Genomic DNA, 23421 nt, shown 5'->3' with positions numbered 1-23421 from the left:
CCCCACAAAACCCCGCCAGTGGCTCACGCCTCCTGCATACGGGATGAGGTGAGCAGCGCCGCCGCTGAGAGGGGGCGCGCGCGGGTGTGAGCGTGTGTCCGTGTGCGAGTGTGTGTGCGCCGGGCGGGCGGGCACTGCAGCTTCTTCCTCCGTGGAGCGGAGAGCGAGAGAGAGCTAGAGCGAGAGAACGAGCGAGCGGCGAAGGCGGGCAGAGGGGCACGGGCGAGGCGGTGCAGCCATCCCCGGGCCCGGCTCCGCGCCGCCACAATGCTAAACAACCTGACGGACTGCGAGGACGGCGATGGGGGAGCCAACCCTGGTAAGCAGCGGTCCGGGGGCGGCGAGGAGAGGAGGCAGCTCTGGGGTTAGAGACAGAGCGGGGGCCGCCTCCTTCAAGGAAGAGGCTGAGATTGACCGGGCGGTGGGCACCCAAGGCGGCCTGGAGCCTTGCTCTATTGGAATGCGCCAGGCGCTGTCCGAGGTGCTGGAATGCGCCGCGCCCCGGGGCAGGGCTGGGGGCTGAGAGGTTGCCATTGCTCACTGCCCGGGGGCAGACGTGGGTTAGCTAAGCCGGGGAGGCGGTGGGAAGGGGTTGGAAGAGCTAGAATGAGCTGACGTGTAGCTCGACGGGTGGGAGGAGGGCTCCTCTCCCCGAGAAGGGACCCCGGCGTCCTGGCGCAGAGCGTGGACTGGTGGCGCGGGGGTTGGGGGGGGGCGCAGTCTGCTGCAGTCCCTCGCTCTGAGACTTCCAGCTGAAAGGTGGGGGGGAAGGTGCCTATAGGGGGTTGAAGCCAGATGACAGCCCCCGTCCGGGCTGCGGTGTCTCCTTAAGGGGACACTTGGTGCAATCTGGGCCCCCTCCCCCAAAGCAGCCCGAGGTCCGACCTCAGACTGAAGCGTACCTCCTCCAGGGATTTTTCAGCTCTACTTTGCGGAATCTCCCTCTCCCTCTCGCGTTCCCTTGGGTTCCTATTCAGGACGGGAAGCAAGATTATCCTCCTTTCTTCCCTCTTTCCCCTTCCTCTGGGTACCCTGGGATAGCAGTGAGGTTTCCAGGGCGGGACAGGGGGGAGTCTTTCTAGTCAGCTCTGCTAGCTTCCCCAGTGAGGCCTCAGGAATGGGGTCCCAGCGGCTGAATCCCCGGCGCCGCGCGTGGACACTGCGGACGCGCTGCGGTGGGTGCGGAGACTCGCTAGGAGCAGAGGGGCTTGGAGCAAGTCCTTTCGCAGCTCCCGCTCTCCCCCGCCCTCCTCCGCGGTTTCCCTGCTCCAAGGTCTTTGGGGCCAGCCACCCCCTCGGGCTCCCATGCCCCCCGCCGCCCCTCAGCGGTCTCAGCCATCCATCAGGGCTGTCAGCCGCCCCCAACCCCCACCCTCCAGCGGCGCTGCGTCCCTTGCGCACTAGCGCGCCTCCCGCTCTGGCTGCCTGCGCTCAGCGCCTTCAAATGCTCCCCTGGGCATTGCTTGACCCTCTGGGCCGAGACTCCTGCAGACCTCCCCCAGGGATGTCCCAAGGCACTAAGGGCTGAAAGAGCAGGGTCTTCTAGGGACTGGCAGCCTTGACTTGAAGTCCTAGGGATCCTGGATCCAAGTCAGAGCCAAGTGATCGCTTGGGAAGGCTGTGGACACCAGGGTCCTGGATCCTTTGTCTGACACCCCTTCTTCCTCCCTGAGGCTGAGTGGTATACAGGACTAGGAACTACTGGCTGGCAGCTCATTCATCTCCCCAGTGACCCTGGAGTTACCTCAATATGCAGCTGCCCCCCTCTACAGCAGGCTTAGGCTGCAGCGGGGAAGGGGTTTGGCAAAGTCGAGTCTGCAGCAGAGTCAGGCATCCCAACGCGATGCTCAGGGAATGAAGGTGGATAAATTCCACCTGGGATCCCTTTGAGTTGTCTCCACTCTGAGGAGAGGGCTTTGCTCCCCCAGACATGGGGTACAGTCCAATCTCCCAAGCCTTGCTTTCTCTCCCCTGATAATGACGACTTGCTGGGCCACAGGGTTTCCATGGGGTCTCAGGAGGCCTAGAAAAGAGGCATCTATGTGTGTGGAGCAGGAGTCAAACTAGGAACCCCTTCAGTTCTACACCTTCTCCATTAGTTTCTAGACTCTGTCGCAGAACTATCTGGAGACTTTCTCTCTATATATAAGGGTTCAGGACCTGGAACCAGACTGGCCAGGACCTGGGTCAGGTGATTTGAGTCCCAGAGAGAGAAAGAAGGCCTTCCAGTGGTGCCTGGAAATGGTGGTGGTGGTGGGTCCTAAGGACCTACTGGACTTGAGGGAAGCGGAACCATCAGACCGAGAGCCACTGGCATCTCTGGTTCTTGGAAATGTAGAAGAGAACCTGGGTGCTGACCTCGGAGAGGTGGGAATGACCAGAGTAAGAGGGCTCCTCTGGACTAAAGAACACAAGGATATTGTCTCTGACCCCCAGGTCTCCTTCCCTCTTGGGGTCTGACGCCCTCCCCTACTCCCCTAGTCTGGCTTGGGGATTCCCCCAGGCCTGGCCCCAGGCCCCCAGGGGAGGCTCCTTAGCCCGCACCACTCGCCTGTTTCCTCCCCAGGAGCTCTGGCCGCCGCAGCTTAATTGAAAGCCGATTCGGGCTGAGAGCTCCCAGGGGGCGGGGGCGGGGGCGGGGGCGGAGAGGGCTCAGCCTCAGTCTGGCCCTGCTTCTCTCGCGCGCACAGCGCTGCGCTCTCCCACCATCCTGACTCTTGGCTCTGGGGAATCAGGGCGAGATCCCCCTTCGTGGTCCTGCTCTGAGAATTCACGAAGCTCATCCCTCCCCCTCAACCGGTGTTCCAGGGAGGGGCCGAAATCAGCCCTGGCAGACGAGGCCGGAAGCCTGGCGTCCCATCTAGACAACGGGTGGAAAGGCGGGACCCAAGACAAGCCTACTGAGCTGCCCCCTCCCCTGCCCTCATCTCCTGGCTGGGATCCGGCCCAGAGTCTAGCTCCGAGCTGCGCGCCGCGTTACATAAGCAACTGCGGGCGCGTGGCCGGCTCTGCTCCGCGCTGCGCTCTCTGCCCGCGCGGTCGCCATGGAGACCGGCGCGGGGCTGCTAGATGCCGGGTCTCCGGCCAGGACGCCCCACTTCCCACACAGCACGCGCTCTGCGCCTCCACGAAGGAGAAGGGGAGGGAGGTTTTGGGTCTTGCTGTCCTGCCCCTATGAGTGGATGCTGTGGGGCAGAGGGACCCAGCCCGGCAGGAGACAGGGTCCCTAAATCTTGCTGCTGGGGAAGGGATGTGGGATGGGGAGCCCAGGCTGGGTGGGGCACGATAGTATATTAATAATAATCGTAATTGTAATAGTAACAGTAACAGCTACACTTCTTGTGCTAGGCATGCCCAACAGATATCATTTTACTTAATTCCCACAACAGCCCTACGAATTAAACACGATTGTTATCCTTTTGCAAAATAGGAAACTGAGGCTTAGTTTATGTGACTTGCCCAAAGTGTCAACACAGCCAAGGAAGCTGAGACTGGAACCTGAATCTCCTTGACTCCAGCCCGTTTTCTTAACCATTAAGAAATTTCTTCTCATCTCATCCTTTTTCAACCCCTCTAGTTCCCAGTACAGTGTGATAAGAGCATGAGGCATCTTGTCAGCATTTTAAAAAGAGGAGGAACCCACCTCAATTTTGTTTTTCCTCTTTTCTGGCCCCAAACAGCTCTTCTGAGACCCTGAGGGTCAGGAAGGGAGCCTGGGGGAAATTACCTCCACAGACTTTTTCCTGAGCACCCATTATGTGCCAGTATCCCATTGGGAGGACAGATCTGCTGGTCCCAGGAAGTCACATATGTGAGGAGAAAAAAAGAGCTGGTGATGGCCCCTGTTTGGGGAACCAGGAGTTCCTGGCTTGAAGGGTGAGGTGGAGGTGGTGACAGGAGACAGTGGGTAGTGGGTATCCCTTGAGTATGTGAGGCACCAATTCCTCCACCTACAATTTGGATGAGATTAGATTTATAGCAGGTAATGCTCTGGGGATGGACTCTGGATGGGTTTCCTGGAGGAGAGGATGGGGAGGGTTTGGGCAGATGGAGATGGAGAGAGAGCTATCAGGAGATGAGGGGACAGGAAATTCAGAATATGTAGGGCCTCAACTTCACTTGTACTTTGGTCATTGGAGACTATCTCCAGGGTCCAAAGAGATGTCTACTACTGCGATTCAGCCCTGAAACTGAGGAAGTGCGATGGCTGGAAGCAGGGCAATGTGCCTGTGAGAGATCCCTTACATCTCTTTGAAAGGACCCTCTTCTTGATGCCCAAGAGACTTTCTTCTTGGATGATCTCATCCAGGCCCACTGTTTCACACACATCCTGCACAACTTTTCATGGGTTACCCTCATCTCTTTCTCCTACTCAGCCTATCTCCTGGACCCAGACTGATCCATATATACAAGTGCTTCTGGCATATTCACCTGAGTGTCCTACAGTGCCTCACACCCAAATTCAGCATCTTCCACATCCCCTGTCTCCTCCTTTCCCCCATTTATTAAATAGCATCATCCACTCATTTACCCATGCTAGAAACCCAGGAATTATCCTAGATTCCTCCTTCCCACACCCCCAGATATCTGGCATAGAAATATGTGCCAATAACTCTGGAGTCTGTTCCTTGTTCCGCATGGCCTTGGTCTGGGTTATCATCAGCCCTTGCCCAGATTACTGGAAGTTCCTAAACAGTTTCTATAGTCTTCATCTAAAGGCCAGAGTGATTGCTCTAAGACCCAATTCTGTTCATGGTACTTTTTTGGGGCCTGAAACTCTTCAATGACTTCCCGCTGTCCTCTGGATGATGTCCAACATCTTTCACAAGGCCTTTTAGTTGTTTAAGGACCCAGCTCACACTAGCGTTCTCAGTCTCATTTTTTCACGTGCCACTCCCCAACCTCCAGTGTTCCTCCCCTCCATGCCCCTTCCTTAGACTCCTGCCAGATCAAACTTCTTTCAGCTCCTCTAACCCAATCCATTCACTCTCACCTCTGGGCTATCGAACATGCTGTTCTGATCATCTAGCTGCCTGGAACACCCTCCTGCCTACCCTGCCCCGCAGTCTAGCTCTTACTCATCCTTCAGTTCTCAGCTGATACGTCACTTCCTCTGAGAAGCCTTCCGTGACCTCCCGGGCTGGGCTGAATGCCTCTCCTGTGTTCCCACAGTCCCTCGTTCATCTTGTATCACAGAACCCACCACTCTGGGTAGGAAATTCCTGGTTACTGCTTTATCTCCCCTGCCCTTGGGTTTCCCAAGGACAGGGATGGTGTCTTATTCTGTGTTTTACTCTTTTTCCCACCCCCATGCCCATATTGGCGCATAGTAGCCATCTAGCAAATACATGTTGATGGAAGATGAACGAGGGACATAGGAGATGCCAAAGGGGGTCACTTTTCTAAGAGGTGGAGTATCCTTGGGGCCTCGGACTGCAGTGTTCTCTGCCTTTCCCCTTAGGAAAGAGCATGCTTCCACCCTCAAACACCAAGAAGGGGCCAGTTATGGTCAAGGAGGGGGCCCTGGAGAATCTAGGGTGCCATGGTGAATAAGGTAGGACCCTCAAGAGCAAGGAAGCACTTCTACATTCATTAAATACCCCATACGTGCAAGGGAGTGCACTAGTCTCTTTATACACTTTGTCAACTAAAATTCTGCCAGGGCCGTAGTATTAGCTCCAGTTTCCCAATGTGCAGACTGAGGTTTAGAGAGCAAAAGTGGCCACACAGCTGGAAGCTCAGGCAGATGGAGGACAACCAGCTGGTGCCAGACCCCTGACTCCTCTACCTTCTCAGGTGATGGAAACCCCAAGGAGAGCAGCCCCTTCATCAACAGCACCGACACAGAGAAGGGAAAGGAGTATGATGGCAAAAACATGGCCCTGTTTGAGGTGGGTTGCTGGAGGTGTTGGGCCTCCACAACAGTTCATCTCCCCATTCGTCAGCTGCACCCTCCCTCCTTCCCTGGGGAATAGGTCCCTCCTCTCCATCCCTCCCTCAGATCCACCTTCTTTCTTGAACCTCCCCATCCCTTCTTCTCCTTCCCCCCTCCTTATCCTACCACCCTCTTTCCCTTTTCTCCTTGCCTATTCCTTCTCCTTCCCCATCTCATCCCAGCCTCAATGGTCTGCCCTCCTGGTCCCCATCTCTCTCTGCCTCCTACCTTCTAGCTCATCCCCCCTTCTAGATGCTAGCACCCTAACACTGACAACCTCCCTCCACAGGAGGAGATGGACACCAGTCCCATGGTATCCTCCCTGCTTAGTGGCCTGGCCAACTACACCAACCTGCCCCAGGGAAGTAGGGAGCATGAAGAGGCAGAAAACAATGAGGGTGGAAAAAAGAAGCCGGTACAGGTGAGGGCCTTGGGGAAGAAGGGATGAGGGAGGAAAGCGGGCTAGAGGGGAGAAAGGGTGGGGGAGGAAAGATGGACTCAGATGAAAGGATGGATGATGGAGGCAGAGGGACAGAAGTTGGAGGTGGAGGGAGGGGAAGGGATTGGAGATGAGGGATAGAGATGCAGGGGAGGGGCAGTGGTTTGAAGGATAGGTGTTGGAGACCTGACGGGAGACAGGAGAAGGAGGGGAGGAGGGAAGGGGGATGAGAATCAGAGGGAAAAGGGATGAAGAGATGGGGATGGAGGGAAAAGGAAAGTGGTGGGTGGAGGAATAGAGGAGTAGGAGTGGGCCTGGGGTGTTGGTAGTGATTAGGGGCTGCAGAAACTGATGCTGGCCTCTCCGGCAGGCCCCCCGTATGGGTACCTTCATGGGCGTGTACCTACCGTGTCTGCAGAACATCTTTGGTGTCATCCTCTTCCTGCGACTCACTTGGGTGGTGGGCATCGCAGGCATCATGGAGTCCTTCTGCATGGTCTTCATCTGCTGCTCCTGTGTGAGTGACACTCTCCTTTCTCCCATTCTCTGACAGCTTGGGCTGAGCAGGGACCTGGGGGTGGGAAAGGGGAGCGGGGGAAGCATGAGACCAGAGCTTTTTATAGGAACCACTGCGTATAATATTTGAGAGTAAATTAGGTCTGACTGGGTCTTCCAGCATCTCACAGGCTGGTCCCTGATGGCTATTAACCAGGTTTTACCTGGATCTGTGTTTGTGTGTTTGTGTGTGTCTTGTGCACATGTGCGTGGGTGTGATTACACAGGTAATGCAGACTCATTGATGAAAAAGATGTATAGAAATAAAACTCACGTGTAATAGGTAGCAATTTGGTAGGTCCAGACTCACAAAAAATGGGATTATGTGTCACAAACAGCATTGTAACTGAATTATCCCCATCCTCTCTGAAAAATCAAATGTTCACTGAACACCTACTTCTTGTGACATTTACATTTCCTCACACGTGACCCTTGCTCCACCTGCTCATGTAAGGTATCCAGTGTGGAAGCTAGTACACCTATTTAATAAATGAAGAAACTGAGGCTTAGAGAAATGAAGTGACTTGTCTCTGGTTAGACAGCTGGTCAGAGGCCAAGCGGGGGTTTCCAGAGCTCTCTGATGCTACAGCTTGTGTTTCTTCCATGTGCATGGTGAATAAGAGGTTTTCTTGACAAGAAGGACTTGGCAGGAGTAAAAGTTGGAACAGGACCAGGGAGAAGCTCAGTGGAAGAGGACTTGTGGGTTTGGCGGGTGTTTGTAGGGTATAAGGTTTGGCTCCCCTCCCCTCCGGCTACCACTCTGATGATCTCTCTTCTCACAGACGATGCTCACGGCCATTTCCATGAGTGCAATTGCAACCAATGGTGTTGTGCCTGGTATGTGACTGGGGCTTTTTGGAGGGGAAAGGGGCCTGAATGGTTGGGAGAGAGGTCTGGAAAGTTGGAAGGAGGGACAGTGCCCTGGGCTTTGGCAGCCATCAGGACCTCAGGGAGGCAATATTGCAGACCTAGAGGCTGGGCTACAATGTTCATGGGGTAGGTGGGGGCAGCCCATTAAGGGGAGGAGAGGGAGGCTGTTGATGGTATTGTAAAGGGCAATGCAAGATCTCCTCCCTTTGCCTGATGACCCTCCTCTCCATCATCCTATTTTCTGAGCCATGACCTCCTTAGAGGGGTAATTAGCAACATGGTAATTAGTGCTGTAAAATCCACTCAGAGTGTCTGGCTGGGTCTCCCACCAGTCCCAGGGCTACGGCCTGTAAGGCTTGTGAGGCTCAGAGCAATCCCCTTCTCACCACTGTCTCTGATGCCCCCTTACCCTCTATGGCAGCCCGGTGCCCCTTGAACCTCTTGCTGATACTGGGTTCTTTCTGCAGCTGGCGGCTCCTACTACATGATTTCCAGGTCTCTGGGTCCAGAGTTTGGGGGTGCCGTGGGCCTCTGCTTCTACCTGGGCACTACGTTTGCTGGGGCCATGTACATCCTGGGCACCATCGAAATCCTACTGGTGAGAGGGACCGAAGAGGAGGTGTGGGTCCCAGGCTGTCAGTCAGTTAATCGATGCTCCCTGGACACCTCCTATAGGCTAGGCCACTCAGGAAGGGGAATCAGATGTGGTTCTGTCTTTAAAGAGTTCACAGTCTAGTCGGGGAGACAAGATACGCTAATTATGTAACACGAACAGCTGTCGTTTATCAGGAACCCACTGTGCTCTCAGCAGAGTTCCGAGTGCTTTACAGTCATTAGCTTGAATTCTCATGAGGTTTAAGTATTATCATCCCCATTTTACAAATGAGAAGCTCAGCGAGGTGAAATGACTTGCTCAAGGTCACTTGGCTACCAAGTGGCAGAAGTGGGTTGAGAAGAGTAAAATCATGGTAGAAATAAAAATAGTAAGGTCCCACAGTGATTGCCTACTATGTGACCAGAACAGTTCTCAGCCCTCCACGAATGTTAATTGTAGAGGGCTGATGGTTAGTGACTGCAAAGAAGAAGAGAGCCGAGAAAGAGATCTGTTAAGAGTGGGGACAGTTGAGAAGTCAGGTTCCTGGGCAGTGTTTGAAGGAGATGGCTGCTGACTTTGGTCTGGATTCTTCCTGCCCCTGAAGGAGGGGGTGGGAGCTGAAGAGGGTTCCTCGGTATATAGACAGTGGGGCTGACATTTCCCAAGCCCCTACTCTACCCAGACCCCATGACCTGCAATGTGTCATTTTATTTTATCCTCATGACTCTCCCATGAATTAGAAGATGTCCCCATTTTACAGATAAGGAAAGCAAAGCTCAGAGAGTTTAAGGAATGTGTGGAAGGGATATGAATCTGTGTCTTTCTGACCCCAAAGCCAGTGCTTCTCTACCCTACCACACTGCTTTAGAGAACTAGAACTAAAAGATGTCATAGCTTCTGGTCTGGGGACAGAATGGAGTCATCCAGTGACAGGGAGGATGGATGGGGAATAAAGGACCTGAGGAGCCAAATTATGAGAGAATAATAATAGGCCTTTGTGACTTTTACAAAATTAAAAAAGTTATAAAAGCAATTCTGCCCCCTGCATAAAATTGGAAAAATATCAAAGAATGTAAAAAAGGAAATAATAGTCACCTGAAGAAATTCATTATTAACGTTTTGGTGTATCCTTTTAGTTTTTGTTTTTCGACATGATATTCTGTCTTTATAAAATATAACGCAATAGATTTCCCTAACTAACTCTCTTTGCAAATATAACTTACAAGTGAAAATAACTTTTGTAAGAGTACAAACATGTCTAATTTATTCCCGCCCTTCTAATTGAAATAACAAAAACAACAAATAATCATTAAGAATTATATTTGATAACAAAAAGCACAGAAATTAAGAATTGCTCCCAACATCTTTGCTATATCATCTTTTAATGACTGTATAGCAGTCATTGCAGGACAAACCATGATTTCCTCAACTGTTCCAACTATCATTGGATGTTACTTCTAGTCTTCCACTACTGTCAATATGGTGTGATGAGTATATTTTTCCCAAAGCCCTGCCTGCACTTCAGGGTATTTCCTTGGGGTGATTCTTGGTTGGTTCTCACTGGGTTACTCACCTGACTGCCTCACCCCTTTCCCACAGGCTTACCTCTTCCCAGCTATGGCCATTTTTAAGGCAGAAGATGCCAGCGGGGAGGCAGCAGCCATGTTGAACAATATGCGTGTGTATGGCACCTGTGTGCTCACCTGCATGGCCACTGTGGTATTTGTGGGCGTCAAATATGTCAACAAGTTTGCCCTTGTCTTCCTGGGATGTGTCATCCTCTCTATCCTGGCCATCTATGCTGGGGTCATCAAATCTGCCTTCGACCCACCCAACTTCCCGTAAGTGCTGCTGCTCTGAGCCTAAGGCATCCTCCTCCTCCTCCCTGGCCTGGTTTCAGGGGCTTCACACTAGTCTCTGCCAACACCCCTGTCCCCATCTCTCAGAATTGGAGTGATTGTAGATTCAGAGTAACTTCCTTTGTGAGGGGAAATCTCTCCCGGTTTAGGGGCAATCTCTTTAGGGTGGGATAACATTGCTGGAGGTAGGCAGAGTTTCCCTTGTGAAAGTCAATTGCATGCTGGTTGGATGGACTTCGGAAGAGCCAAATGGAATGATTTCTGAAGGGACAAAAACTTTGTATTAGTTAAACTGTTCCTGGGTGGGGACTACCTTGTGGATGGTACAACTTCTCAGCATTAAACACCTCTCTATCATGAGAAAGGACACTGAAGAGAGAGTCCAGGGGCTCAGATCCCTGTTGGTTCTGCCTCTTTCCCTAGGACAGATTGCTCTACATCTTATTGCCCAGAAGAATGGCACGTGGAGACTGCTGTCCACAGTGCTGAAACATAGCACTGCACTAAAATGGTTTGCCGCTGTGGCTGCATATTAGAATCACTTGGGGGAGTTTGAAAAAAAAATGCCAATTCTGCGCTCCATCCCAGTTAAATCAGAATCTCTGGATATGGGGCCCTGGCATCTGTGTTTCTTCGCGCTCCCCTGGTGGTTCTACTGAAGCCAAGGCAAGGTTACATCCCCCCCAACTTCCTCCCTTGTTTCTCTCCCCAGGATATGCCTCCTGGGGAATCGCACACTGTCTCGCCATGGCTTTGATGTCTGTGCCAAGCTGGCTTGGGAAGGAAATGAGACAGTGACCACACGGCTCTGGGGCCTTTTCTGCTCCTCCCGATTCCTCAACGCCACCTGTGATGAGTACTTCACCCGAAACAATGTCACAGAGATCCAGGGCATTCCTGGCGCTGCCAGTGGCCTCATCAAAGGTCTGAGGGAGGGAAGAGGTCTGGTGTCCAGGGAGCACTGCAGGGATTCTGGGTTAAACAGTTAGGATTAAGGGACTCAACTTGGGATTCAGTTAAATTTGATGAGTTTTAACTGAGCACCTACTCTGGGACATGTTCTGTCCTTGAGATAATGGAGGGTTAGAGATGAAAGGGAGCATGTGAGCATCTTACCACCTAGTGGGAAAGTCATCAGTTTGACAAGGATTCACTAAGCACCTGCTAAATTCCTAGCACTGTGCTGAGCACCAGGAACACAACATAAGTAAGTCACAGTTCTTGGCCTCAAGGAGTTTAATAGCCGAGACAAATGTAATAGCAAATAAATTATGACATGTGTAGATGTGCATTCAATGAACAGAGACCTCCCAAGGGAGGACGTGGTTATGTGTATAAGGTGGTGAGACAAGGCTTCTTGGATTCATCTGAGAAGGGTTTTGAAGGACAAATAAGAGATTTCAGTTATACAAGGGGAATAAGGGAATTACATGCAGAAGAACAGCTTGCCTAAAAGCATGCAGACACAGAAGAGCATATTGTGTCCTTCCAACCACAAGTAATTTGGTATGACTGGGGCATAAAGTGCAAAGGAAGGAGGGGCAAGAAATGATATTGGAGAGGCTGGCATGAGTGACTGTGGTGAGCCTTGGAAGCCATGTTGAAGAGTTTGGACTGTGTTCTGAGGGCAATAATGCCACCAAAGGGTTTTGAGTAAGGGATAGACGAGGACAGCTTGTTGTTTCTGAAGGTTCACTCTGGCTGCTAATGTGGATAAGCTAAAAGTAGGGGAAAGAACAGAGTCAGGGGGTCTTGAAGGAGGCTGATGTTGAGTCCAGGTGAGGGATGACGGTTTTCTGACCTATAGTGATGGAGTGATGGCAGTGGAAATGGTGCAGTGGTTCTCCATCAGGACTGTTTTGCCGCCCCCTCCCCTACAAGAGATATGTGGCAATGTCTAGAGACATTTTTGGTTGTCACAACTGGAGGGTTACTACTAGCATATGGTGTGTAGAGGCCAGGATATTGCTACACATCCTACAATGCTATAGGACAGCACCCCATACAAGGAATTATCTGTTCTCATGACAATTATTACTAAATGTCAATAGTATGGAAGTGGAGGAACCCTAGAAAGGAGAGAAGAGGTGTATTTGAGAAATATTTGGGAGGAATAATGGACAGCAGTTGGAGATGGTTTTGAAAGGAAGATGAGGAAAGGGAGAAGTTGAGGGCAATGTCAAGCTGTCTGAGTCAATGGTGGTGCCATTTACCGAGATAAGAGGTACAGGAAAGGAGTTGGTTTGTGGTGAGTGGGTGGTGAGATCAGTTTGGGAGTTTGGGACATACTGAATCAGTCTGAGATAGGTCTTTGGATGTCTATGTACCCTAGTAGACTGGATTATTTGAGGGTAAGGACTAGATCTGATTCAGATGCAAAGCCCCTGCACATGACCTGGCCCAAAGCAGGAGCTTAGGAATGTTGGTGGATATAAAATGGAGCCAAGGCCCCGGGGAGTGAGAGGTGGTTGACCTTGACCTTTCTTTTTGCCCACCCCACCTCCTGGCCCCAGAGCTTTGGGATCGTGACGTCTGGTCTTCCCCCTGAGCATCCTGTCTCCCCCGTCTCCCCCACAGAGAACCTCTGGAGCTCCTACCTGACCAAGGGGGTTATTGTGGAGAGGCGTGGGATGCCCTCGGTGGGCCTGGCAGATGGTACCCCTGTCGACATGGACCATCCCTATGTCTTCAGTGATATGACCTCCTACTTCACCCTGCTGGTTGGCATCTACTTCCCCTCAGTCACAGGTGAAAGGGAGCTCAGAGAGGGAGGACTCTGCCTGGGAGTGGATGGATAGGAGAAAGCCAGTCATGGTGTGGGGAATTTCTTGGTCCAACAGCCCTATTACATAGGCAGGAGCTAATGATTTCATTCCCACTGGACAGCTGAGGGAATTAAGGCCCGCAGAAGCCAAGTAACCTGCCCAGGTTCTCACACGAGTCAGTGTACCAGGACTAGATCCCTGGCTCCCTGACTCTTGAGGCTGGTGTCCTTTCTTCTTTGTCTGGTCTCCTGTGGCTCCTGTCCTAGATGCTCCTCTGTTCACAGGGATCATGGCTGGTTCTAACCGCTCTGGGGACCTGCGGGATGCCCAGAAGTCAATTCCTACTGGCACCATCCTGGCCATTGCCACCACCTCCGCTGTCTGTATCCTGCACTGCTGGGCTGGGACCATGGTGGGCGGGGAGGGCTAGACAGAAGGCATCTGAAGCTGCTGCCTCATCTGCTGGCTCAGGATGGGTGGGAAGGAAGGGGAACATCACCCTGGGAATTCTCCTTCATCCTCTGCTGCAGACATCAGCTCCGTTGTTCTGTTTGGGGCCTGCATTGAGGGGGTCGTCCTTCGGGACAAGTAAGTAAGGGGATCAGGGATGATCCTGTTCTGGGGAGGGTGAGGTGAGCACGGAGGGCCAAGTTCTGGGAGAAAGGCCTGGCAGGGGTGCTGAAACTTGTGCAAGGGAGCTTTTAAAGGGAGGTCCCAGGGATTGCTTGTCCACTCACTTTCTTGAATTATAATTCCTCTTTCTCATGTCATTCTAGCTCAAAAAGCATGAATGCTGTCTTATTTCTTTTAGGATAATGACACTTCCCTTTTCTTTTACTTTAGAATCTACTAATTCATTTACTATTTCCTGGATGTCTATGTGTTGGCCACTGTCCAGGGTTCTGGGGGAACAAAGATAAATAACACATGATTTTTGTTCCAAAGGAGCTCTTTGGGGATGGTAACCATGCTTGTCAGCAGACTTGAAATACAGAGCAGTAGGGGTGGTGATAAAGGAAGCCCCAGGGCTATGGAGGTACACAGGAGGCTGTGATCCAGAACTCAGAGGGTCAGGGAAGAGAAGGTGCTGCTCAAAGTACCTTATATACATTTTCTCATCTTTCCCTCCCCCTTTAAACTTTGAGTAGAGGTTACCGAGGTGACTAGCAGGGGGCAAGGCATTCCAGGCAGTGGGAACAGCATGAACAAAGGTGGAGGAGGGAAAGAGCTGTGTGTGTGTGTGTGTGTGTGCACGCGTGCGCACGTGCACACATACGGGTGCCTATAGCTATAAGCAGTTCAGAGCTTCCGGAGCACACACTGTGGAGGGCGTGTGCATACACAGCCAGCAGGGTGAAATACGAGGTCCTGTCACAGAAGTCAGTTTCCATAGCACCACCCTGGCTTCTGGGAGGTGGGGACATAAGGCGGAGACCTAGGCTGAAGTGGGTCCTGGAGGCCTGGGTTTTGTCACCAGGAAATTTGAGCTGTATTTTATTTTGAAAAATGGGGGAATCCTTGAAGGGTTTTAAGCAGGGAGGTGACCTGGTCAAATGGACAATTTGCATATATTACACCTTTTTAGCTTTTAGGGCAACTTAACCTCTGTTTATCCCATTTCATTTAATCCAAGACCTCCTACAAGACTGCAAGGGATTCAGCAGGTCATCCAGTATAACCCTTCCTCTGATTCTTAAAGTCCTGAAGCAATGGCCCATTTGAACACACCTCTGCTTGCCCACTCCAGGGACAGGGCTCTCTCTACCTACTGAGGCAGCATCTTCCCTTTCAAGACAGTGTCATTGTTAGAAAATGCTTTTCTTGATTCTCACATATCATTACCACACGATGAGGCCAGAACACCCACTTTTAAGATGGAGACACTGAGGTTCTAACAGTTTAAGGGATTTGTCTGGGATGACATAATATTACACATTTGAACGTTTCCTAGAATCACTACTGGGGGAGGTCAAGATGGGTAGGGGACTCAGAGGTATGTATATAATACATAAGCTACATGGATATATTGTTCAGCATAGGAAATATAGCAAATATTTTATAAATGGAGTATAACCTTTAAGAATTGTGAATCACTATGTTGTGCACCTGAAACTTACATAATATTGTACATTAACTATACCTCCATTAAAAAAAAAAAAAGAATCACTATTTGTACCATGTTCCAGGCAGTGTGCTAAGCTTTTACATACGTTATCTCCTTATCCTCTCACCAAAACCTATCACCATGAGATAGGTTTTAAATGACCCTCATTTTATAGCTGAAGAAACTGAGACACAGAGAGGTTGGATGACTTGCCCAAGGTCACACAGATAGAAAGTGCCTAGGACATTAGAGGCTTTGTCTGTCCCTTGCCCCCTGCATAGAATAGCCCTATGGAGGACATACGGTTGGTCCTGAAGGTAGCGTGGGAGACCTGCCTTGAAAATCCAGGTGGCGTCGCTCACCCAGCATCTCCTGTCCCTTTGCTGCTTTATTCCAGGTTTGGCGAAGCTGTGAATGGCAACCTGGTGGTGGGCACCCTGGCCTGGCCGTCTCCCTGGGTTATTGTCATAGGATCCTTCTTTTCCACCTGTGGGGCTGGACTGCAGAGCCTCACAGGGGCCCCACGCCTGCTGCAGGCCATCTCCCGCGATGGCATAGTGCCCTTCCTGCAGGTCAGTTGGGGGCAGGGCTTAGGGACAGCAGGGCTTAGGGACAACAGGCCTCTGCCCAGCGAGGCCACACAGTGAACCAGGGCCAGGATGAGCCTTGCACTGCCTTCTGGAGCCCTGCCACTCTGTGCAACCACTCAGAAGAGTGGGTGTGCCTTTTTTGGGGGTTTGACCCATCATCAGTGCCATCTCTTTGGGCAGCATTATCTGCTTTTAGGGGAAAAATAAATGGCCCTCCTTTGGCCTGGTGATTGGGTAGGGACTCATGGAGGCAGCCAAAAGTCAAGCAAGAGAAGTGTGGCTCTCTCTGTGGTGCACTCAGTCCTGGCCATTTGCTGGCCCCTGGAGCTCTTCTCCCATCTGTCCCCATCCTTCTCCCCTTCGGGGGTCATTTGAACTTCATTGCACTGGGTACCAATGTCAGAGTGGGCAAGATACTGCAAAAGCCTGTTATCCCCTTGGGTACCTTTAAAAGATAAGAAATTCAGCATCCTCTGCCTACCGCCTCACTGACTAGGGGATTCCTGCCTCTACTGTATGGGTCCCCAAGAACGGAGGAAGGAGACAAGAAGCCCTTAAAGTCTCAGGCCCCCATGATGGTTGCTCTGTCCTCAGGTTTTTGGCCACGGCAAAGCCAACGGAGAGCCAACGTGGGCCTTGCTCCTCACCGCCTGCATCTGCGAGATCGGCATCCTTATTGCATCCCTTGACGAGGTCGCCCCCATCCTCTCTATGTGCGTGCTGGCCTCTGGCCCTCCCCATCAGCTCTGGGGGTCTCTCTACATGGATTCTCCAGCTGTGACCCTGGACAGACCACCCAAACACTTTAACAACCCCACTGTCATAGAAACCTGTCCTTGTTATACAGAGATTCAGCCCCACATGCATCAGGGTGTGTTGTAAGGGGATTTGGCCTTTGAACCCCTTTCTAAGCACCAGAATGTGATTCGGCCATCTCCGCAGTTTCTTTCTCCCTTTTCCCCTTTCTCTCCCTGTTTCTGTTTCTGCCTTCCCTTGCATCTCTGTCTCTCCTGGGGCCTCTCTGTGTTCTAGGTTCTTCCTGATGTGCTACATGTTTGTGAACCTGGCTTGTGCGGTACAGACGCTGCTGAGGACACCCAACTGGCGGCCACGCTTTCGATATTACCACTGGTGTGTGCTCGTTCCCCCTCCCTGCCCCACAAGATCATCCTCTCATCTCAACCTCATCCCAGCCCATCCTCTCCACGTCTAAGGATCCCAAATTCCAGTTTTGCTAGCCCAACTAGCACGAGAAAAGTCTTGGAGAAGGTCTCCTTATAATTACAAGTAATAACCTAACACAGTATCAACTATCTCAGCTACAATCCCTCTCCTGTCCATAGTGTTCAACATCTTACAGTCTAAATGAGAAAACCTCAGTTTCCTCAGCTGTGAAATGGAACGATAACTGCACCTACCTCCTCAGCCCTTGTGAGCATTACAACGCTTGATGCAGGGAAGATGCTCCTTATGTGGGGCTGGGAGTCCGGTCATTTTACTTGATGGCTCTTTATCCTGACAACAAGCCTGTGGAGCAGACAGGGCAGGAATGATCATGCTTGTTCTACCAAAAGTCTCCAGTAGGGAAAGGACTGGCCCAAGGCCACCCAGCAAGACCATGGCATATGCGGACCAGAACCCAGGCAGCTGCCTCCCATCTCAGTGCTCCTGCTATGCCAGTCGCCTCTTCCTAGGGGCACATTCTTCCTGCGAGATCTTGCCTCCAGCTCTTCTTAGAGACCCCTGTCTCAGAACTCATCTGGCAGGGCAGTCTGACAGGGTCTAAGGCACTGAGACAGGGCAGAGGGTGACTTAGGGGTTGGGTGGGGCAGGAGGTGGTGCCCTATCTGCGGCTGCTCATTCATCCAGAAGGTCCCATGTCCCCTGGTGCTCATGGAGATGATGGTGTGGGTTCCCCTAGACCTGGCCATAGCCTCCCAAGTCTTGCCCAGGCCCTGCTCTATACAACTCTTGCTGCCAGAGCCCCCGCACCAGTGACAGCCCTGCCAGGGCTTAGAGCCTGGGTCTCCCTCCCACTGTCCAGGACACTCTCCTTCCTGGGTATGAGCCTCTGCCTGGCCCTCATGTTCATCTGCTCCTGGTATTACGCCCTGGTGGCCATGCTCATTGCTGGGCTCATCTACAAGTATATCGAGTACCGCGGGTAAGTGTGGGAAGTGGGGATGGCTGCGAGAGGCTGAGGGATGGGAGGGGGTGAGGAGGGGAAAGGGGTGATGGGTGCTTGGAGGGTGGGGGTGGGGACGAGGTAGGAAGTGGGAGAGGATGGGGCTAGCATGGAGGGGAAAGGATGATGGGGAGGGTTTGGGAGATGCGGGGCAGGAGCAGAGGGAGGGGCTGAAGCTTTGAGAAATGGATGTGGCAGGAGCGATGTGCACCTCCTGTCTGAGCCTGAGACAGATGGCTCTGGGCTGGGGCAGCCACTTCATTGTGGACGGTTCTCCCTGACACTCCTTGGCCTTCTGTGATCCTCCTTCCTGGCCCCCAGGGCAGAGAAGGAGTGGGGTGATGGGATCCGAGGCCTGTCTCTCAGCGCTGCTCGCTATGCCCTGTTACGCCTGGAAGAAGGGCCCCCGCACACCAAGAACTGGAGGTGAGTGGTGGGGGCACAAGTGTCAGGGCTCAGGGAGGGCGAGGAAGGGAGCAGGGCCTGACCCACCCTGCTTGCTTTGGCTGAGTGGTGTTCCCGCCATAAAGGTGAGCTCTCACCTCTCCTCCTTGGCTCAGCCTCATCTGAACCCTTTCCACCTACAACACCCAGGCTGAGCTGAGTTCCAGACATTTTGTTCTCCAAAACCCCACCTGCCACACCAGTCTCCATCCATCCATTCATTCCACCATTTGTTTAAAAAAAAAAAGAGGAACACATGATGTGTGCCCAGCCCCCTTCTAGTCTCTGGGGACAGAGGGAGCACACAGTTCCATGGAGAAGGCATATGCAGAGACAGATAAACTTAATGTCGCATTGCATTTGCTCTGGGAGAGGTGGAATCATCCACTCTGAGAGTTATAGGACCTCTTAGAAATCTCTAGGTTGATAAGAATCCCTCCATTTTATGAACGTGAAAATCAGGGCCTAGAGAGGGTCTCAGAGGTCATGGAAGGCAGAACTGGACCCAGAATCTTCACCTCTTGCCTCTCAGCCCAGGGTGCTAACTGATTGTTCTGCAAGCCTGACCCCTCATTCTTCTCCCTCAGGTCCAATATGCTAAGAGTAGGCCTGAGACTCTAGACTATGCCCAGGACATCGTTGGCTTGTCCTTGCTGATATCTACTAAACTGGGTCTTCCAGAGACTGGGCCTTTGCATAATTTGTCTGTGAATCCTTGAATGCTTAGCACAGGGTCTAGCCTAGAGCAGGTGCTTATAGAATGCTACCAGATTGATAGGTGGTTGGGTGGATGGGATGGCTAAATGAATAAGGAAATGAACAGTTAAATAGATGGGTAGATGGCTAAGTCTACATACGTAGGGGAGGGTGCCTGAGTGAAGAGATGAATGTGTGAATGGACAGTGGTAGGTGGCTATGGGGATAACTGAGTGAATAATACATTTGTAGGTAAATTAACATAGAAATGAGTGGATAACTGAAGGATAAAATAGATGGGTGGGTGGTTGGATGGACAGATGTATGGATGAGTGAGGTAGATGGAGAGATGGATGGGTGGGTGGATAGTTGAATGTGTGGGAGAGGGTCGGATGGGTTGCTATTCAAAGAAGGGGATGGATGAATGTTTAGGTGGGCGGATGGATGTTGGGGGTATAGGTGGATGGAAGAATGGAGAACAACTGGTTAATGAACTCACCAGTGTATGGTGTATGTGTGTATGGTGGGTGGTGGCTGGATCATGTGACCTTGCACTCTCTTCAGGCCACAGCTGCTGGTGCTGGTGCGTGTGGACCAAGACCAGAACGTGGTACACCCACAGCTGCTCTCGTTGACCTCCCAGCTCAAGGCAGGGAAGGGTCTGACCATCGTGGGCTCTGTCCTTGAGGGCACCTTTCTGGACAACCATCCCCAGGCCCAGCGGGCAGAGGAGGTGAGTAGAGGCGCTGGTGGGGACAGGGGAAGGACAGGGCACTCAGGAAGACAGTCCTTGCTCCTTTCCACGTTCCTTCCTTACCACCTTTGCAATCAACTGGGGCTCAGGCTTTTCTGTCCTCTTTCTTGGAAGAGGAGTCCAAAGGCTAAGTGAGTGTGTTCCTTAGAATCCAACTCACAGAACTCGACCATCTGAGCCAGAAGGGCACATTTTATGGGTAAGGAAACTGAGGCTTAGAGAAATCAGTCCTTTTGTTTAAGGACAGAAAACAGACACACAGAACTGGTAGACTAGAGGCAGGGGAGGGTATAACTCAGTGGTAGAATGCATGCATGAGATCCTGGGTTCAAAACCCGGTACCTCCATTAAAAAAGAAATTAAATAAATAAATAAAATTGTTAAAAAAAAAAAAAAACTGCTAGATTCCTACTCCAGACTTCTTCCTGCCGAAGTATAAATCTTTCAGTGTTTTCACATCTGTGGGTTCTCTTGAACACCATATCACATGAAATTGGCAGGGTGAGTATCCATATTTGTCACAGGAAGAAACTGAGGCCCAGAGAGGGAAAGCAGATTGCTGAAAAGTCACAAAGCCGGCTGGAAGCATAGGCAGGATTTGAACCCGGGTCTCTGACTCTAGGTCACCTGCTCTTGTTACCATCCACTGGCCCATGCCTATGGAGCAGTGCACAGAGCCAGTGTGGGCTAGGGTGGTTGGGGTCTGCATTTAGTGGCATTAACAGGTGTCTGGAACCTGGTGGGTGGAGGAAGTGGTTCCTGTCTGCCATTTGGGCCTCTCTCCCCTTGGGGCTATGGCTAGTAGTGGAGAGAGGAAAGGGAGCCCCAGGGAGGTGAGGGGAGGCAGGGAGGGGCACCCCTAATGGCTTGTGACAGTTGCTATTTCTGCCTCACTGGGCCGTTCACACCAATCTGTCAGGGCCCAGGGCTGGAGGCCTCCACTGGTCAGTTTAATTCAACATGCAGTGGCTGTGAACGCGCTGTGCACCAGGCACTGGGTGAGGCCCCGGGGGAACATGGAGAGGTAGAAGACCAAATCCCAGCCCTCGAGGTGGTCACAGGCTGATGGGGAATAGCATGAGAGTAATACAATGTGTTGAGTGTTTACAATCTGTCAGGCTGTATACTAAGCCCTACTCATATCATCTTATGTAATTCTCCCTCTTTCTAAATGAGGTAGCTGTCACGATGCCCATTTAATAGATGAGAACACTGAGGCTCATGAAGGTGATTTGCCCAAGGTTACCCTGAAGTTATTAACTAACACAGCACCTATCAACCTCAGTGTATGTTGTATCTTCCCAAACAGCCTGTGACCACCTCAAGGGCTGGGATTTAGTCTTCTACCTCTTCATCTCCCCCAGGGCCTAGCCCAGTGCCTGGTGCACACACAGCACATTCGCAGCTACTGCATGCTAGGGTGGCAGAGGTAAAACTTGAAGAATTGTTTGACATCAGGATATTGGTTAAGAGTGTGAAGGATGGAGTCAGACCCCTGGACTTGAACCTCTACATTAACATACATTAGCTGTATGCCTTTAAGCAAGTCTTAATTTCTCTGAGCCTCAATTTCTTTATCTATAAAATGAGAGCAATGAGAACACTTCCCTCATTGTGCAGATGGAATGGGCATGTAAAATGCTTACCATTATGCTAACTTACAAATTTGTTAGATATATGTTGTCTGGCTATGCAGAAGAGCCCAGTTTCATTCTGGTCTGGGTGGTGGGGGGTGGTAGCTGAAGAAGGTGATGGTTGAGTTGGGCCAGGTAGGGTGTCATGTACTATGGGGGGAGGGAGTCTGGGTGTGGTGGAGAGTCTGCAGAGGGACTGTGTGAGCAGCAGTGGGGTAGTGGGAAGTGTGGGGTCCAATTATGAAGAGCTCTGATTGATCAGGGAGGAATGGGGGCCATAGGTGACAGGGAGCCATGCATGATTCTGGTGCTAGAGGCTGAGATGATCAGAGCCGAACTTCAGAAACATCAAAATGATGGAGGGGAGAGATGGGAGGTAGGGAGACTGCAAGAGTCTGGGCAGGGCCAGGGAGGACCGAGGCTGGTCCTTTTCTGACCCCTCACCCCCACCCCGTGCAGTCTATCCGGCGCCTGATGGAGGCAGAGAAAGTGAAAGGCTTCTGCCAGGTAGTGATTTCCTCCAACCTGCGAGATGGCGTGTCCCATCTGATTCAGTCTGGGGGCCTTGGGGGGCTGCAGCACAATACCGTGCTCGTTGGCTGGCCCCGCAACTGGCGGCAGAAGGAAGATCATCAGACGTGGAGGAACTTCATTGGTAAAGCTGAGTGGGCTAGAGGTGGTGGTGGGTTGGGGGCTGTGGTGAGCTGGGTTCTTCAGGCCTCAGGACCATTTCCCAGTTGTCATAGTGTGGATTTTGCAAATGCAGGTGATGGTGTTCAAAGCCGGCCATGTGCCAGCCACTGTGCTGGGTGCTGGGGACTCAGGTGTGAAGGAGACGGTCTTGGTTCCTGCAGGGCTCACAACCCTGGGAGGAAGACAGTGCAGGGCAGTGGGAAGAGCTACAGCTTTGAAGTCGCAGAGGCCCAGGGCTGAATCTCACCTCTGGCCCTTCCTCGCTGTATGATTGTTCATCAATGCTCCACCCTCTCTGAGCATAATATTCCTTGGTAGTAGTTGGTAATAAGTAATATAATAACTAATATTTATAGACTGTGTCCTGTGTGCCAGACAAGTGGAGGCTTTCTCTAGCCTTTAATTCTCTCAGCAGGCTGGTGACAGCTAGGCATTGCTGTCTCCATTTTATTGGTATGAAACTGAGGCCCTGAGAGATTAAGGTCACACAGCTGGTAAACCCAGAGGCTGCTTTATAGGTAGATCTGAGTTAGAAGACGGTTGGGAGGATTAAGTGAGCCCTGCATGGTAGAGTTCTTAATCAGAAGGGGCAGGTGTTGTTATTATCACTTGACAGGTGGGGAAACAGGCTCAGAGAGGTTTTCCCAAGTTCAAACAACACATAAGTCATGAGGCCCGGGTAGATGGGGGTTTTCTAACTCCTTAGCCCAAGGCCAAGGCAGGATGGGGTGGGGTGGGGGTGCTGGGTGCCAGGAGGGGACCAGGGTCACTGTTTTACCGTCTGGCCGTCTCCTTGGTCTCCTCCAGAGCTGGTCCGAGAAACCACGGCCGGTCACCTGGCCCTGCTGGTTACCAAGAACGTCTCCATGTTTCCCGGGAACCCCGAGCGCTTTTCCGAGGGCAGCATCGACGTCTGGTGGATTGTGCACGACGGGGGCATGCTCATGCTGCTGCCCTTCCTGCTGCGGCACCACAAGGTGCGCGTGCGCGCGCATGCGCGTCTTTGTGCGCACCAGCCCACGTCCATGGGCGGGGCTCCACCGGGGCCAGCCTCCCCCGTGAGCTCCCGGGAAAGGGCTCCGATCACCTCCTTCACTCTGAGATGTTGGGAACTGTGTCTCCCCTCACAGATATCCTTGAAATATAAAGGAGAACAATATTTAACTCAAGAGAGGGACCCTCACCTAAGCAGGGGAGTTTTTTAGGGTGTGGCCATTGAGATAGAGGATTGTGGGGCTGCATGTGTGTGGGGGAAGGTGAGTGGGAAGGGTGAGGCACAGGGTCCTCTCTAGGCTCTGGCACT

The 23421-nt window shown here is 51.9% G+C and overlaps 1 protein-coding gene and 1 long non-coding RNA gene across 4 annotated transcripts in view; one reads left to right on the top strand and one right to left on the bottom strand.

Moving 5' to 3' along the window:
- SLC12A5 (solute carrier family 12 member 5) overlaps positions 1-23421 on the top strand; it is a 36695-nt gene that overhangs the window by 7218 nt on the left and 6056 nt on the right. For 2 of the 3 annotated variants that reach the window (XM_031433705.2, XM_031433704.2), the window contains exons 2-19: positions 5797-5891; positions 6225-6356; positions 6745-6891; positions 7712-7766; positions 8267-8397; positions 9994-10235; positions 10966-11177; positions 12831-13001; positions 13303-13401; positions 13549-13606; positions 15520-15694; positions 16307-16425; positions 16745-16843; positions 17757-17876; positions 18219-18323; positions 19602-19770; positions 21885-22080; positions 22926-23095. In XM_031433705.2, the coding sequence (XP_031289565.1) occupies positions 5797-5891; positions 6225-6356; positions 6745-6891; positions 7712-7766; positions 8267-8397; positions 9994-10235; positions 10966-11177; positions 12831-13001; positions 13303-13401; positions 13549-13606; positions 15520-15694; positions 16307-16425; positions 16745-16843; positions 17757-17876; positions 18219-18323; positions 19602-19770; positions 21885-22080; positions 22926-23095 (2495 nt within the window). Of the gene's footprint in view, positions 1-47; positions 320-5796; positions 5892-6224; positions 6357-6744; positions 6892-7711; positions 7767-8266; positions 8398-9993; positions 10236-10965; positions 11178-12830; positions 13002-13302; positions 13402-13548; positions 13607-15519; positions 15695-16306; positions 16426-16744; positions 16844-17756; positions 17877-18218; positions 18324-19601; positions 19771-21884; positions 22081-22925; positions 23096-23421 lie in introns of those variants that run through there. The other variant, XM_010978621.3, reaches the window with a different exon arrangement.
- Positions 6927-22987, bottom strand: LOC135323419 (uncharacterized). The gene is made up of 3 exons (XR_010385031.1): positions 22897-22987; positions 17131-17239; positions 6927-6945 (listed from the first exon to the last, which is right to left on the bottom strand). It is a non-coding gene; the product is annotated as an uncharacterized LOC135323419 (long non-coding RNA).

The sequence above is a fragment of the Camelus dromedarius genome, chromosome 18, assembly GCF_036321535.1.
Source record: "Camelus dromedarius isolate mCamDro1 chromosome 18, mCamDro1.pat, whole genome shotgun sequence".
Lineage (NCBI taxonomy): Eukaryota > Metazoa > Chordata > Mammalia > Artiodactyla > Camelidae > Camelus > Camelus dromedarius.
Note: the sequence above shows the minus strand (reverse complement) of the source record. Positions and strands in the feature narration are given on the sequence as shown.